Source organism: Aulonocara stuartgranti (assembly GCF_965226115.1).
Source record: "Aulonocara stuartgranti genome assembly, chromosome: 19".
NCBI classification, from domain to species: Eukaryota; Metazoa; Chordata; class Actinopteri; order Cichliformes; family Cichlidae; genus Aulonocara; species Aulonocara stuartgranti.
The window spans coordinates 6,547,639-6,565,393 of NC_138955.1; the positions used below are offsets into that span (position 1 = coordinate 6,547,639).

A 17,755-nucleotide genomic window follows, 5' to 3' on the forward strand; every position below is an offset into this window, starting at 1 on the left:
TGAGCATCTGGAGCTGGGACAACCAGGAACATCCCTGCTATAGACACCGAGAAAGGCAAAGTAATGATCAGTTTACCGAAGTTCTTTATTGTTAGATAACATATGCAGAAAAAACCCTTCAGAGTAATTTACCTGCCGACAGCTATATAAGAGGCACTGTGTGGGTCATATGCAGAATAACCAATAATCATAATATACTTATTGAGCAATCAAAATAGTTATTGGATTCCGCTCTAGGGGATTTAACAGGTTTCTGCTTGCAACAACAGCCTTGGCCTAACACCCCCCAACTTTATCTGTGTTCCCTTACAGCTCTGAGCACTATCTCACTTTGTGAGCTGTGCTCAATCTTGTTAGCTGCTAAATTGATTGCATGTCAGAGGTTACTGCAGGTCCAGCCCTGTGCCGAGGAACGCCAAGGGTCAAGCTACAGTGGGAGGGCAGTGCAGCAATGGCAGACACAGGAATACAGGGGGAGGAGAGGGGGGACTGCTATACACGAAAGACTGACAGAAATGTGGGACGTCAGGTAGAGAACAGAATTCAGACTTCCAGCAGTCACCCATTTATCACAATCTGTTCACTAAAACAGCTGTTCCCTGAAGACCAATTCCCCACAAACGCACCACAGTGGACAGCAGACTGTTTGTCCTCCAGAATGCTGACAGCTCTCACAGGAATGTCCTGTTAAAACGTGACACACAGAAATAAACAAGCAGACACTAAAACTGTATGCAAAGGGAAATGATGTAGCTAGGAACAAGTGGCACATTGCACCACGTGGCTTCACCGCACAATTGCACATTTAATCTATTATAGCAACAATCCACAAAAATAGGCACATTGCTAAGGCTGGGTATTGTGGCCCAAAATGCTGATTTTCCATTTTGGAGGCTAATGGATGATTTACTACGTCAATGTATTAGTTTACTCGCCACTCAAGACAAATCGTGACTCAAAAACAGCTTATTAAAATAAAACTGAAGGCCTGCACAAAACAAACAAAGAAAACAGCACCACTAGCAACTGCTAATGTTTACATATTGCAATTATAAAGAAAAACACTAAGAGCAGCTGGGCAACAATAACAAAATAGCGAGAGGGAGTACAATGTTATTCCCACCAAGCTAATGCTTGTGTAATTTCTCTTTGCTGGTGCCCGGTCTTGTTACACAAAATGAAAGTAAGACCACTAATGTTAGCCATTTTTAAACTGTGGTTTTGGAATTGAAACAGAAGCTAACATGTGAATCGCATTGCTCCCATTTTACAACATGCCTTTGTCTAAAGTCCTGAGCAGCTCTGCTGTGCAGCTGCTGTTAGTTTTCAAAAACTTTACATGTCTTTGCAAAACTGACCAATTTTTATATCTGTGGAGTAATCTGACTACATTTCTTCATCTTCATTTCATCATAACAGGAGCTCAGAATAAATATATTGCTGAGAAATCTGACTATTTTGCCCACCCACAGACACTCATCAAACTTCATGGCAACAACTAATAAAAATCTTGCCTTCAACATTTCCCGTACTTCACTACTAGGACTGCATTTCTAGATGTTATACAGTCTGTCTCCTTCTACCAAGAGAAAATATAGCAATTTGAAGCAGCTTGTTGGCAGGCAGATCGTAAATAGAAATAAAAAAAACTCCACAGCAGGTGTCACCTCAGGGAGATGAACAACTGCAACGGAAGGGGATTTCAAAAAGGGGGGCACGTCAATCGGCCAGAGTGACCTTGAGGGACAACATGCATGCTGGGAAAGTAACGGGGTCGTCCGTGCACGCAGGCTTGCTAAAACAGGGCGGGAGCGGTGGTCGCATAGGAGGGTGGTGTCGGCTTTCTTGCGCACATGGAAACAGCTGTGTAGACATGCACAAAATGCTGGGCGGGAGGGTGAGGTGGGGGAGATGAGCAGCTGTCGGAAGGGTGCACTGAGAGATGGGAGGAATTGGGAGAGTTTAAAATATTCAACTGCAACTGGTTATATTTTTGCTCTCATTAGCAGCACTTAAATCTGACAAAGGAAGGCGTTTAAGCCGTTCAGTCACATTTAAGCCCACAAAACAGACTCAGAAAGCAAAGCCCATCCTCTGAGAATTAGTTTTAAACAATACACAAAAAACGTCCAACACTAATGTAAAGCTTTATCAACAAATTAGCACAGTCATTAACTTTTTGTTGTTTGGCACAGTATACTTGCCTTCATGGGACACCTTCAATGTGCAAGAAATGGCTGAGATATCGAAGGCACGTAGCATACTCCGTGGGGAAAACAGCGTAACTTGTTAGGTCAAATACAAGTCAGACCTCAGTCTATCCAGTCTGACTAGAAAGGAAAGAGAGATGCTATCTGTACTACTCAAATGTCAACTACCAACCGCCATTAAAAACTTTTTTTTTTTTTTAAATCACAACTCTACACTACTTTTCTGAACTTCGGGAGGAGCAGACATCCAACATCACATGAAACGCAACATAAACAAGCCTGATTCTACTAGATGTGGTGGGGCCTGCTTACAATATATACAAGGGGACGAGGGGACCGAGAGGAGGTCTGCTCCAAATACCACATCAGAGTTTTGGCCCCCTCCACAGGGAGATGAAACCAAACAACAGAAGAAGCCAGACAGTCAGTCAGACAGGCCTTCACTACCATCATCTGATACACACATGCAACTTTTAGCAGCAGGGTAAAGTTTGGGCTGGTGCCGTGGAAACCCTCAAAAACATCAGATGTGCCGTTTTAGAGGAGCGAGACTGGGAAGTTACAAGTGATTTCTTAAACACCAGAGGACTGGATGGTTTTGCAAGTTTTTTAACAACGGGCGCTGCAACGAAGCATCAGACCAGAGCACCGAGTCGCTTGCAGAAAGCAAATGCAATTTTTATCCAACTCCTCCTTGACTTAAGAGTCCGTTTAATGAACACAACTGGGAACCTTTATCAGCTCAGCCTTTTTAGTATTCCTGAGATGCAAACAGATACATTTTAGTTGGCCCCATGTATAAAAAGTCAATAGACAAAAATGCATTATTTGCATGGAGTTCTTTCTTTTTGAGGGGTTAACTCAAAAGTTTACCAAAAGCAGCAGGGCTGAGCTGTTAACAGTGTGGATGAGAGGGGAAAAAAAATAGGAGAATACATCTGCTTCCTAACTCTCCCTCAAATGAAAACACCAACACACCCAGCAGTCCCACATGACTACAATAAAAGTGCAAGATATTTCATCAGTTTTGTGAAGTATTTATGGGGTGTGGAGACGATCAAATTGGAGGCCGAAATCATTAAAAACAAAAAAATACGTGTGCATTGGAGAGCTGCAGATTTTCTGAGAACATCATGCATAAGAGACTTTAGCAAGCCTCAAACTAAATAAAAAAGACGAAGAAGTGCAATTTTCTACTAATAAAAAAGCACTATAAAAATGTCCTATAGGCAAATGAGAAGACTTCACTATTTACTGCACCAAAGCAGCACCCAGGCTTAAACTTAAAGTCAATGTACATCCGTTTAGCGTTATGCAAGCTTTAGTTTCATAGTGGCAATAAGTAAACAGCTCCGCATTTGTCTTGTTTATCGCCCATCAAGACGGCCAGAAAATCTTTGCAGACCGGTTTAGCAACTACATACTATAGAGCCTACTCATCCAGACATGTTACCGAAACTCATAGGCATGCGCTACTTTCAGGTCCTCTTTCCTCTTAAGAAATAGCCCGTTCATGCTGTAGCTTACGGGGTAGTCTTATTTTTAAATTCATCGTGATGTCCGATCCAAAGCTACACACAAAATGCATGGGGACAGTCTGCCAGGGGGCTGTGGCGCTCTCTAGTGTCCCCAGCTCAGTTACATAAACCACAGATCCAACCTTCCGCTTAGACCAGCTTATGATAATGATACTATCAACATAAACGGCAAACAATCCTGGGTTATCAAAGCCACAGGGGGTGCCAAAATCAGTGACAGGGCGCAGGAAACAAATTCTGGCTGCCAAATCCAGCCTGGACGGCGCCGCTGACAAAAAAAAAAGGGCGACGCAGTTTTGGTAGGGCAAGCTTGACTGGTTAAAAAAAAAAAAAAAAAAGAGGGGAAAAAAGAAAACACGACGGCAGCTGCAGCAGGGGAAGGAAATACAGACAAGCCCCCCTTCTAGGTTTTAAGGCAAATGTTGTAGTAGCCAAAAGAAGAGGGAGAAAGACAGCGGTGCCGCGTTTAATGAAAAAGTTAGACGGCTGAAATAATCTTCCGAGTACCGCCCCCCCCCCCCCTCCTCGCAGCAACTCAGTGGCCATTGTTTGGGCAACAAGCAGAGACATTCCGCCGTGCTGTTAGACTCGGCCGCTGGGCAACAACTAACACGACCCTCGGAGTAAGGCAAAAGGAGAGGAACACGAGCAAACCCAAACACCCCCCAACGTGTGTTTATAGCAGTGTTAAGCACAGCAATTGCAGTCTGTTTATTACATACGTGGCCAAGTTAACGCCACTGCCTGGTTCTTGAAGAGTTCAGCAGACACCCAGACAGGCTAGCTGAAAATGTTGCTAACCCGAGCGGCTAAACTGCTGTGTGGAACATGTGGAACCAGGGCCCCAGAGATTGTTCTTTTTTTTTTTTTTTAAACTGAGAACAACATTTGTATAACCTGAAATAAATAAAGATATTTTTATATCTTTATTTATTTTTATAAACTTGCCTGTTAACACGTCTGACAACATGACAGTGATATGCGATTTTTATTTCTTAGGCAAGTAAGAGAAAGTTTTCATCTCGTCGTCACAAAGTCAAGAGAGCAGCAGAAAACTCCGGTGGACTCGGAGCTCAGGGAGAAACAAACTCGCTCCGGTAGGATACTAGTGCGTTTCTTGGGTTGTATTGTGGGGCAATTCTCACTGGAAGTTGGTACTACTACGCCTGCCACCGCCTGGAATATCGGGGTGCCCTCTGCTAGTGTATCCCCGGGTTTCGCTAACGATTTGCGGCAGGGATGCCCAGCGAAGCCGTGCCGACACCGGACTGCACCGTGGTCATGCTTTAACCCACTCCCCCACCTCTCCAACGAGGAGGGTGTCTCTCCAGAAGGCCACTTACCTTCATCCAGAAGCCTCTCTAGGTGTGTGAAGATGCCGCAGAGATTTGGCAAACTGGTCATGAGCTTCTTCTCGTTCAATAATTGCATTAAATAGTCGGGACTCGGCCTCGGTCGCTCCTTCACTTCGACCTCTCCGACCATCATATTTGCGGCGAGAGCGGAGAACAAACCACCGCGAAGCACAGAATCCTCTTTTAAGGAAAAGAGAAAAAAAACGAAAAAAGAAAAAAAAAACTTGCGGCTCCTCGTTTCCCTCCTCCTGATAATCAGAAGACTCTGTGAGACCCCCCTAAAATCAGGTTTGGTTTGTTCTTGTTGTTTGAGTGGAGAGGGGGGACAAAAAAAAGAAACCGTTATCTCCCTTCCACAGACTCGTGCGCTGTACTCTCCTCTACGCCGTGTGCGCTCGGGGACGTTCGATTCCACCACTGTAGGCGCGAGAGCCTGTTCCACCGGAAAGGGTCCGCCCTCCTTAACGCTCATTGGACATCTTGCTTTACAGAGTAACCAATCATTCCTCAGATCCGAGCTACAGGGGCGGAGTCGAGTCGTTAGCGGAATGACGGACGGGTATTGTAGCCAATGAGACGCAGTGCGCAGGAATGCACATAATGCTTCTAATATGTTGTCAACAGAATAGAACACATTTACCTCCTCCTTCCCCCAAACTAACAGCAACATTTTCCAGATTTAATCTTAGTCTCTCATTCTTTGTTCCTTAATAGCCTGACACTGCCATAAGTAAGTTCATAACTGTCATACCACACCATTCATGTGTGTCAAAGGTTCATGCAGTGGAATGGCTTCATTTTAAGCCCAAAGAACAAACATCAGACACAGCGATAATTTCACCTAAGATATTGTTTACAATCAGATTTTTGTGTATGCATGGATATGTAGTATCCTGATGGAAATAAGAATACAGGTGTCTATACAGCCTATAGTGCACACTGCTCCCTACACACTGCTCCCCGGGCGCCTGCTTAGTGGGCTGCCCACTGCTTCACTGAGTGAATGGGTCAAATGCAGAGAAAAAACAAGTAATTTCCCCATGGGGATCAATAAAGTATCCATTATTATTATTATTATTATTATTATTATAGTGGCTGAGGCTTGGAGGGAAGCTATTAGAAGCCTGGATACCATTATAATTCCTACAAAGGGATATCAATAACATATTTTTTCATCTTCCAAATAAGATATGTCATTATTAGGAGAGCCATACAACCTCCAGTAAAGAAATGCTTTCATAATTAAATTTTTACCCCCTAGCAACATAAGTTGTAAGCATAGAACAACAGAATGACTGTCTCCAGAGTCTTTAGATGTGGAGCACTTTCAGCCATTAAGTTGCTCAGCTGTTCTCATCGCTGTGGTTGCATTAACTTTTTCATTGGCGAAAGAACAAAGAAATCCTTTATATTGCACAAGGACATACATGTTGTGTCAAAACTTCAGCCCCGCTTGTCATTCAGACTGTATGAGGCCTGGTGTGATTCCAGGTCTCGGTAATGACGTGTATGGGTCTCCTAATCTATGGAGTAGTCAGCTGATTTGAAAAGTCATACGTGGGTTGAGTGCTTCATGCACAGGGTTTGTGTGCAGCAGAGGCAGTACACTTGCCAAGACCAACCTACGAATCAGGATGATTGTGGATTTCATGTGTGGGCTCCACTCTGGGATGCTAAAATATGAAATAAAGATCAAACTTGCAGTTCATATCCTACAACATGCCTATTGTTACTCAAGACTTGTACATCTTGTTATCCGTCTGGGACTGATTGATCAATGCTCTGGTAATCAATAGAGACTTTTCATTGTCCTGTCCTTGGGAGAACCTTTCAACATGTCCTTTGAAGATTAAAATACTTGATCGATGAAATGCACGCATGCAACCAGCTACCTCAACTTAGATCTGATTTGTGTGAAAATAAACCACAACTGGTGCAATTTTAACAGCTGTTGGTTAAGAGGCACCAAACTATGTCTGAGCCATGACCTTGGCAGCCATTCGATTTGTTCGCTTGTTGCTCACCCACTTGTGTTTTTGTATAACAAAAAAAAAGGAAGAAAGTCCCTACAGTGGGTGCTTAAACAGCTGCATCATAACCTCCTGGCTTTACTTTGTCGCCACTGTGTTGCAATGAAATACAAACAATCTGGTCCAAGGTATTAGAGTCAGTGCAGCATGTCCAATAAACTGATCAAACAACACTAACTATATGTGGTGATGTGCTTGGACTAACATTGTCCCGCAGTATTATTAGCTCAAAAAACATATGCCACTCATAACATACCAATCAGCCAAATCGTTAAAGCCACTGAGATGTGAAGCAGATAGCATTGAGCATCTCACTGTAGTGCAACGTTCTCTTGGGAAACCTTGGTTGCAATCACGTGGATCTTTCTTTGATACATAACAAATGCACCCACCGGTCCCACTGCAATTCCATCTGCTAACGGTGGGCTCCCTTAGCAGGATAGTGTGCACACACATTCAAATCCAATTCAGGATCCACAGAGGCTCAACTGTAAAACTCATAGGTTCCACAGAATCTGCCTGTCTGCCAGTGTCAGGACCCCAAAGGACTGGTGTCCATACCCTGATGTGTTTTTCAATTTTATTTATAATAGCGCCAAATCACAACAACAGTTCCCTTAAGGCCCTTTACGTTTCAGGTTACAGACCTAGCAACAATACAGAGAAACCCCCAACAATAAGACAACACTCCATGAGCGAGCACTTGGCGACAGTGGGAAGGAAAAACTGCCTTTTAACAGGAAGACACCTCTGGTAGAACCAGGCTCAGGGAGGGGCAGCCATCTACTGCGACCTGTTGAGCGCGTGGGGAAGGACACAAGACAAAAGACACACCGTGGACAAGAGTCAGAGATTAATAATACCTCATAATTAAATGCAGAGAGGTAAATAAAACACAGAGAGTGAAAAAGAATCAATCAGTGCTTCATGTGAAGTTCCCAGCAGCCTAGGCCTATTGCAGTGTAACTAAGGGAGGGTTCACCGTCACCTGATCCAGCCTAACTATACGTTTCATCAAAAAGGAACGTTTTAAATTTCTTCGCCTGTTCTGGTGTAACAAAGAGGGAACCTATACAATATTAGGCCGTATGACATCAGGGCTACATCCAAAATGCCTGCTCAAAACCAAAAGAAAAATGCGTGCAACCGGCCGTTCAGCCCTAGATGAGGGCAGTTAGGAGAAGAGCATGCCACAGAAGGCTTCCTGTCAAAGCAGGAGGACAGGTATGGTTGCCTTAACAACCGGTGCAACACATTCTTGGATATAGCTACATACATTACTGCTATAATTACTGAGCTTCCGGTCAGACAAACTGAGCTCAGAAGAGACAAAATCCTGCTTCAGATTGTTTTTGAACTACCTATTATACATCAAAAGGACTTTACGATCTAAAACTCTATACTTGAAGTGTCTGGAATTAACTATTTGATCATAATTTCAACCAGTGACCAGGGAAATTCAGATAGTAACGCTTTTGCATAAAGGCTCGTCACTTACACTGCCACCAATTATACAGGATATGTAATATTAGTCCCATCGTCCAAATGGTCTGCATTATCACAGGGCTATCTTAAACCCCAGATGATAAAACATCCCTTGAAGTCAAACGCTGATAAGTGATTTCAGCGGATAAGACTAAGCAGATAGGCAGAGGAACGAGAAACCCAATTTTCATGTGACTTGGAGATAGCTAAATTGTTCACGGTGTTGACTTTATGTTTCTCTTTTTTCCCCTCTCCTGCCTTATTCTTTGAATATAAGCGATGGAAAAAGTCATAGTCTTCTAGCATCAAAAAGAATCTGCCATTTATTCTGAGCTTTGAAAATGGGCTTAGTTCTTATCACCAACGGTGTGCATGGTAATTTGCACCTTGCCTAGCGCTCATTCTTCTGAGATGGGTCACATACGCCCTGTGTGTGTGCGTGAGTATATACGTGTGTGAAACAGCAACAGAGAGTTAGAAGAACTGAGCGAGACGCAGCAATAGCATACGTAAGTGTGTGTGTGTGTGTGTGTGTGTGTGTGCCCATGCATGCTTGTGTCTTCTGACAGCCCGAGAGTAAACAGAAACGATATTAATCCCCCCCCTTTTGCTCCCCCTGCCCTTGTGTTTTCGTCATTTTTAATAACACGGTTTCTATTCAACAATTAATCCAATTAACAAGGATCCAGATAATTAATGAACATGCGTTTAGGCCCTTTTGAAGAGAGGCTGTTAGCTCCCTCACAATGAGCTTTGAGAGCACCTTGGGTTCTCGAATGAAAGTATGCTGCTGGAAACAATCGAGCCCTCGGTAGGGCCCCTGCAGCTTTTCACGGCTTGCCTCGGGGGCCACAGCCACAGGAACGCGAGTCAGAGCTGGTGACTCTGTCGAGGCAAGGCTGTCTGCGATAAAGACTGCAGCTCTGGAGGAGGCGAACAGAGAGAGACCCACGGGCTCTGATAACACGCATACATACAAACAAGTACAACATCTCTCTCTTTTTCTACCGACTTGCTAGTTTGGGGACTGTGGGGAGAAACTGCTGGCAGAATCTGGGTCATTTACATTTTGAGGAAGGTGTGAGCACAACGAGAAAGAAATAAATGTCCTTCTAGCAACCACAGCACATACAGAGAAACGCATAATGCCCCTATTATTCATTTTAACTTGTATCATAGGCGTGACATGACAAATGCACTATTCTTCCTTGTGCATTGTTTCCCTCACACTTGTTTGTGCTTGGTGGTACTAAACAGTGTCCATGCAGTATTTTTTTTTGTCTTCAAATAATCACCTGATGTAAGCATTGGAGATACAATGGACAAAGAGTAAGCGAGTGTAAGTGAAGCAAAGGTGGGGCATGTTCAGATGACAGGCTAATAATGAACTTCCCCTCTAGGTATACTTTAGTGGTCTGTAAAGATTTGCAAAGGTCAATCAATTTACAACCTCTAAACTGCTTTGTAGGCACTTATTTTAAATGTCAATATTGCCACATATGTTGATATTTAACTGTATCTGTGTTTACCTCTCAGTAGCTCCTATCGCCTATTGTTAGGAGAAGCTCCAAACATTTCTGGACAGAGTAATTAAAAACTGCATTTTAGCAGTAAAAGTAGTTCTTAACTTTGAGAAGCTGAGAGGTAATTTGACCTTTTCTGGACAATTCTTCCAAAAATACAGCCATAATTTATTATGAAAAAATATTTCAATGGTGGAGAGTTACATTAATGATTAAATTGGGGCAACATCACTGAAAATACTGGTTTGAACAGCCATTTTGCTACTAAAATGTGTTTCCAGTGCTGCTAAACATCTCTGCCATCTGTCAGAATTCTTAATGCTCATCAGACTCAATTTTTCCTGACAGTATAATAAGTGAACAGCAGCACCGGTTGCATTAAAACTGTTCTGTTAATTTACATCATCTTTTTAGTTTCGTGTAATATTAAAAATGCATTCACTGAAGCACACAGCATACACTATAGTTAAAAAACAAGAAGCCCTCTTAGCTCTGAAAAAGTGAAGCCATTGTGAAAGTAATGAATAAGCCCGATATCCTTCTAATGACCAACAGGGGGTGACCCTGCATGTTGGAGTCATAGATGGTACAAAATATGGATATGACACGCGGGCTGGAAGCTGCAGTCTATCTAAAGCCCAGCAGATGTGGTTGCAAAAAGACCTCTGTTCCTATGTGACATCATGCGCACATTGCTCAAGGGTTGTCCGCCATATTCGATGTGATGGAGCCAGTGGTTGCTAGGGAAAAATTATATTGGCAGAGGTTTCTACCTCTTGAAATTAATTGCAATTTCCCAGATGGTTGTGGACCAGTGTCTTGGCCTTCGTGACTGGGGGCCTTAGTCACTTGAACCTGTATGATTTTTAGATCCAAAATGGCCGACAAGTCAACGTCACATGGTCACGTGAATGTAAACCCCCAGTAGAAGGCTTTGGAGCACCAGTTTTCTTTCTGTCGTGACTCTGTAAAAGCTTTCCCGCTAGGTTTATGGGCTCAGCCGCTTATTTTGGGTCAAACTGAATAAAATGAAAGTTGCCAATCACAAGTTGTTAGCCAATGAGTTTCACAGACAGACCCACTCTTTCCATTCACATTTCGAAATGTTCAACTTGAGGCTTCAACTTGAGAGACCAGTGGCTGACGACATCATGGTTACATCCATTTTTTATACTGTCTGTGGCTGCAAATAAGAAGACATTAAAAAACGAAGACCCCAACTTTGACTATTGCGAAAGATGCTAATTTTGGGAATTATGTCCCCTTTTGGATTAAAATAAATGACAGACCAGATAAAGAAGGACATTTTAAGGAATCAGCTGCTGTTTTTCTCTGATAAGTACATTTTAAGTGCCTTTCCCTATCCAAAACTATCATGTCATTAATATCACAGGGAATCACTCATAGCCAAGCTAGCTAGCTAGGTAGCATTAGCTTTGGCGCAGTCTTCTTTTCCAAACATGGTCACGTCCCATTTCAACTGAAATGGCGCTGGCCAAATGCCAAATCAATGTGTAATGACATGGTGGCTGCATTCATCTTCTATCTACAGTCGATGACACATAACAGTGGACTGTCAGTCAGTCACTTCGCACATCAGTAGGAAATGAATTCACAAAGTATAATGTCATTCATGCTTGAAGGGCCTTTCCCTTTGCTTGTTTCATTCTTGTTTATTCTTTACTAATAGTTGCTCTCAGCAGCTTTCGGAGTATATCTAAAGAGGAAACTCATATAAACTTTCAGAACAGTTTACAATGATTCCTCTAATCTACAAATATAAACCCTGGTGCTTTGGAGTGGTTTCTATATATATATATATATATATATACACACTTAGCTAGACTGGTGTGAGTGCGGTCTCATTTGTGTGAATTTCTAGCTCGAAATACCTCGACTGCATGTCGCCCTGTGATCTATTACAGATGCGAGCGATGGGGTCAGAGACCTCTATACATCACGTTATATTTGACGCCTGCCTACTCAACACGTTATAAGGTTAGTAAAGGGCAAAATGCATGTTTTGAAACTTAGCTGACTTAGATTTGTGCTCTCTAAGTGGTTGCAGAATTCATGGACAGGAAACCAGACCAGGAAAATATCCATGTGCTAAAGAAAGAAAAGCCAGCTGCTGAAGTGCTAAAGCATGGGGCAGCATGAGGAAAAAAAAATCTATCACAATTCAATCTGACACTGCAACATTCAAGCTCTTGTGTGTTTCCACAGCCCCTTCTTACCCCCACCACCCCCCTTCAGCTATACACTATTTTCTATTTTGTTAAAGGTCACCTTGGGTGTTGTAGCGTAGATGGTCCAGTGGTTTGGCAATCTGGTGATGGAAATGCCTGTTGGCTCGCCTGTTGTCACTCAGACAGAGAAAGGGAGGGAGAGAGGTGTAGGACAGCTGGAACTACTCGTGATAGTGGGCTGTGGATGGGAAAGCATCGCCTCCAAACTCCCACCTTGAACCTGCTGATCATCAATCAGACACACAAAAACCACTCTTTACCATTTTGCAGGATGAGGCACTTGTACAGGCCGGAGGATATGTTTCGCAGGCCGCCCGCTCCTCGTTTCATTCCTCGTTGAGATCACACCGGTGTGAGCGCAGCTTAAAGAAGTCCAGCTGATGCTTCATCTGTCCGTACCAATTGTTAACAGTGTGGACTCGTTGCCGCTCCTCCCGAAGATGCCTGTATTTGTTTACTTGCTTTTTTGCCTGTTTGTTTGCACCTGCCAAACTGTAGCAGGGAAAAGAAATGAGTGTTTGTGAGTGATAAGACCTGTAGGAGAGGAAGAGGAGAAAGATGAACAGAGAAAGTGGGAGACGGATAGTAACGGAGGGGAGAGAGGCAGAGAATCCTCATTGATCACATCTGCAAAGAGAAGGATCGATCCCGTGGTGTGGTCTGGGATATAAACACATGCGCAAACACACAGGATCACACTGGCAATCATGAGCACTGGTAAGAGAATCACTATATACATATATATATGTTCTCCCTCTACACCCCCCCCAATTTTTTTGCACATGTTGAGGAGCGTGTCAGGCTACATTTCACTGTGTGTTATACTTGTATAACTATGCATGTGACAAATAAAGAACCTTGAACCTTGAACCCTTGAACACTTCAATCAGGATGTGAGTTTTTAGCATATTTTTATTCATATTTAAGGGGAGTTTTGTGGAGGGCTGCGAGAGGGAAACAGAATTTGAGCTTTAAAGTGTTTACATTATTTCTCCACTCTTGAATTAAGCCTGTGAATTAGACACCTGGCACATGGAGAGGCAGATAGATAAACCATTGTGCTGTCCTGTCTCGCACATGCTCAGTAGCTGCCCGGATGAGCAACGGAGTCTGCCAGGCAGACGAGAACAAGACGAATCATTCCCCGGGGGGCATTTATTTGTGTTGCACAGCACAATCCCTTCATTGCCGGTTCTAACAATCTGCCTTTTGAGACTATAACACTGCAGTAAGAGAGACAGGACATCAGAAAAAAAAGGGACCAGATGAAAAGAGGAAGGAAGTGATAAAGAGGAAGACAGATGAAGACTTCCCGAGTGCTTAATCAATCCTTCAGTGTGCACAGGGCTACATTACTGCATGCATCACCACAACACAGCTTTTTATCATATTAAGTGTGACCCACATGGCTGAATTATTTGATTTCCAACACGCGGAGATGTTGCACACAAAGTGGGACATTCGCATTCAGCTTGTTTGTTCAGATAAGGGAGCGTGGTGATGTTGTTAAGTGGCAGTTGTCGCCTCATTTCTCCTCTGTTTTTCACTTGCGAAAGGGGGAAAAAACAGACAAACAAGTGGTTTCTTCTTCGGTCTCTTATTTCTCTTTTCTGCAGCTGACTGCTCCTAAATCTCAGGTCTGGCTGGAGCTAGACAGCTCTCTCTACCAGGTGACACAACATCCCCCTTCCCTCCATTCATCCATCTCGACGTGGCCCACACAGCCTCTCTTTCCCTTCATTTCTCTGCGCGCTGGATTCATCTCAGGCTGCCCGTCTGTCTCCGAGCTCAGGTGCAACCAATCTCCCTGTCCTCCTCTTTATTCAGCGTGCTCTCTCTCTCTCTCAAACAGACAGCACAGGCATTGTCATGGTGCCTTTTCCTCTTCATAATTGTTCCCTTCCTCTTCCTTCCTCAGCCTTTTCTCAATCTCCTTTTTTTCCTCTCCGTCAACAAAACGCTATCAGCGTGTTTGTGTAGCTTTTGTTGCGCAGCTCACTGCAGTATAAAAGCCTTTGTTGGCCTGCCACCACTATGATGTGGCGAGACGGAGATGCACAAGGACAAACTTGAGCTCTGTGGAGCCGGCTCTCACGACGTCACTGTTCATTCTGAGAGAAGCGTCTCATCCTGCTGCTGCTGGGGTGCGAGCTAGACACGCACCTACTCACTTGACTGAGTAGTCAACTGTGTTGATCTGTGTGGCTGGATGACGTCTCTGTATGTATGGTCCCATGTCGGCGTACCGAAGTGTTTCCGACAGTGAAATAGCTCGCGCGTGCTCCTCGGTGGGAGTAGCTGCACGGTGGCGGCAGCTGTTGTGAGTGGCTGAGCTTGCTAAGCTAATAATAAACCTTGGAGTGGAGCGAGTGGCTGTGGGCCCCACACCATCTATGGTTGACCCGTGAAGTTGAGCTGTAACAGAGAGTGGCCATCAGGAGAGATCCTGGATTAGAGAAAGCCATCCCAGTAACATGTGACTTACTGGAGTCAACCTAGAGCCTGCAACGTAACAACGCAGCTGGACGACATTGTTGCTTTGACACTATGTGGTTCTGTCCCAGTGTAGAAAGTCGGGGTAAGTTTGTAAGGGATGTTTGATTGATGCTGGACCTATACAATTAGCTTTCATGAATTAGTTTCTCATGAAAACACGACAACACTTTGGAAGAAGAGACAAGCAGATATATGGACACATTTTGTATTTGATGTCTAGAAAAATAAGACACTTTTTAAAACATGCGAAGCAACTCTCACTGGGAAAAACACAAACTTCACCTACAATAATCTTATGATTTTGTCAACTAAAATTAGACTAAACTAAATGGTGTTTTGTTCAAAAGACTGTGATTAAAGCTAAATCAAAATTTACTGTCAAAATTAACAGTGGTTCAGAGGAATTTGTGGTTTTCATCCCCACTAAGGACAAAGGTAAGTGTGCAGGAATGGTTAATGTTGGGTTTGTGACACCTTAAAACAGCACAAACCTATAAAAAACATGCCAGTGAGCAGTACGATGTTTTTCCAAAATGCAGTCAGAAGGGTGTTAGACTTGTGCAGAAACTGGGATAAACACATCTAACCATGATTCAAACAGAATCAGCAGATTTCCCCCTCTATCTCTGCAGCTATCTCTGTTAACAACAACAGGATGGTTGGTGTGAGGTCGTTAAGTAACACGTTAGATTAATACCACTGACTCCACGAGCTATCAGCAAAATCTTTCAAAATAGACAAGGAATACCAAAGGAGAGCAACAAAACAACTCGGAAATCCGCTCAACTGAAAATAATAATGTGGCTCTATCAGCGGCAGATAGTATCTGCTGTAAGGAAGAGGAGCAGATTGTTGTAACCTGCGCTCTATGACTGGAGGAAATGCACCGAATGGGTGGCAATTTATTTCTTTGTGAATGTTGGTGCACCTGAAGTCATAAGATGATCAATTGCTCATTATGACTGAGGGGAGAAGGGTCAGCATATTATGATCAGGATCATTTCAGCTCCGTGCTAAATTTGTTGCCGCTGTGTTTTGTTTTGTTTTTCCGTGTCTGAGAACAGGATGAGAGATAAGGTGGGGGGGAAAGAATTCGGGTAATGTCATGCATGTCTTTCTGGCCTGTAGGTCTGAACCAGCCATGCGGCGATGCTTTTGATAGAGCAAATAACCTCAATGGCTGCCTTCATTCCTGTTCATTTCGCACTTCACTCTATTACTTGCATGAGCAATTACAGCAGTGTAGCTGCTTGGCGTTGGGTTGCCATTACTGCGTGTGTTCGTTTGGTTGTGTTACTCGGATTGTGGGGGTGTAAATATGTTTACACGTTCACATTGTGGGGAAAAGCAAGATGATTCGATTTTTAAGGTGGAAGTATGATTTAAGGTTAGCTTGGGGTTAGATTTAACCTATGAAGATAAATTGAGTGTTTCTGTGCAATTGCAAACTCTGTGTTAACCATCCTGGTATCAAAATAAAGGTAACACTTGTGAGATCTCCTCATAGGTGTAAGGATCACAGCAGATGCTACTGTATCAAAGTAACTGAAGGTGGAACATAAAAATATATATAAGATTTTCTTCATATTTCATATCATCTAACACCTTTAAAAATATGTAGCTGTAGACCAAAAGCTCAAGAAATCCATGAATCTGCATACGGACATTATCTGCTGAAATTACTTGCTTTGAAGGGCATTTTTGCAAAAATTAAAATCATACCAGCAGTCACCTCGAGGTGCTTTATATGCAAGGTAAAACTCTTCAAGAATAGACAGAAAATCCCAACAATTAGACGGCCCCCTATGAGCAAGCACTTGGCAAATGTGGGAAGGAAAAACACCCTTTTAAGAGGAAGAAACCTCCTGCAGCTATCGGTTGGGGGTGAAAGGGGTTTAGGAAAGTAGAAGTTATGGTTAGGCTCACTCTGAATTGATCTTCTTTTTGAAACCATATTCTCAAGCGTTCCTTTCCACACTGTCCCCTTTCTTCCCGATGAGTATGATTAGCGCCTGTGATGTGACCTAATTGGAAAAAAAATCACATTGCCTGGCCCTTTAAGTGTGACAAAGCAAAGTGATCCGTATAATATCTCTTGCATGACACGGTGTTCAAAGATGGGAGGGGGCGGTGGTGAACAAGGGAGAGAAGTCCCATTTCTAAAACCAAGATTTGAAAAAAAGCTTAACAAAATTGTTCGCCCTGTTTCACTTTGTCCTTTTCTTCTAGTTCTCCTCTTTATCTCTAAGCTCTTTGCTGGCCAGCTGCTACCCTGTGGCTCAGTAAAATTGGACAGGTGAAGCGGGACAGCGGGGCGTCACTGATACAGTTCGACAGAACTGCAGGCTATTCAGAGTTCGATATGCTCATTAAGTGAGAACACGGGTGAAATTGTATGCCCCCCACCCCCTCCACAACGCACCCCTTTAAAAAGTAGTCAAGTGGCTATACCGTTGCTATCTTTGTTTTGCTATGCAGCTGCAGTTATTAAGGTGAAATATGTGCTTTGTCTCGAAATGGGACCTCTCCGCACTACCTTACGTCTTTCACTTCACAGATCAAGCACGAGGCAGGAGCAGCTCGACTTGAGTTCAGCAGTGTGGAACACCTATTCAGTAACGTTCCTTTCAGGATGTGCTGAGGTTGAAATATGAGCAATATGAACCTGTCTTCTGCTTGAGAATAGATTCCTCCGCAGGCCTGTAAAGCTGCTTTCGCTGGAGACATGACTTACAATAAGAGATGGCGCAAGTGTCCTTGCGAGTTTCAGAAATCAATTACGCTGTGTTTTCCCCCATGGGTCGCAGTGTTGTATATGTATATGTGTCAGTGAGTGTATGTGCATGTGCGTGCTGAAATATGGCTGCTA

The 17,755-nt window shown here is 43.4% G+C and overlaps 1 protein-coding gene across 5 annotated transcripts in view; it reads right to left on the bottom strand.

Moving 5' to 3' along the window:
• The window catches only part of qkia (QKI, KH domain containing, RNA binding a), an 84,913-nt gene extending 79,387 nt beyond the window's left edge, over positions 1–5,526 (bottom strand). For 4 of the 5 annotated variants that reach the window (XM_082516405.1, XM_082516406.1, XM_082516407.1 and 1 more), the window contains exon 1: positions 5,092–5,526. In XM_082516405.1, the coding sequence (XP_082372531.1) occupies positions 5,092–5,236 (145 nt within the window). In that variant the 5' untranslated portion in view covers positions 5,237–5,526. The remainder of the gene's footprint in view (positions 1–5,091) is intronic. The other variant, XM_082516408.1, reaches the window with a different exon arrangement.
• Positions 5,527–17,755: the final 12,229 nt, after the last annotated feature.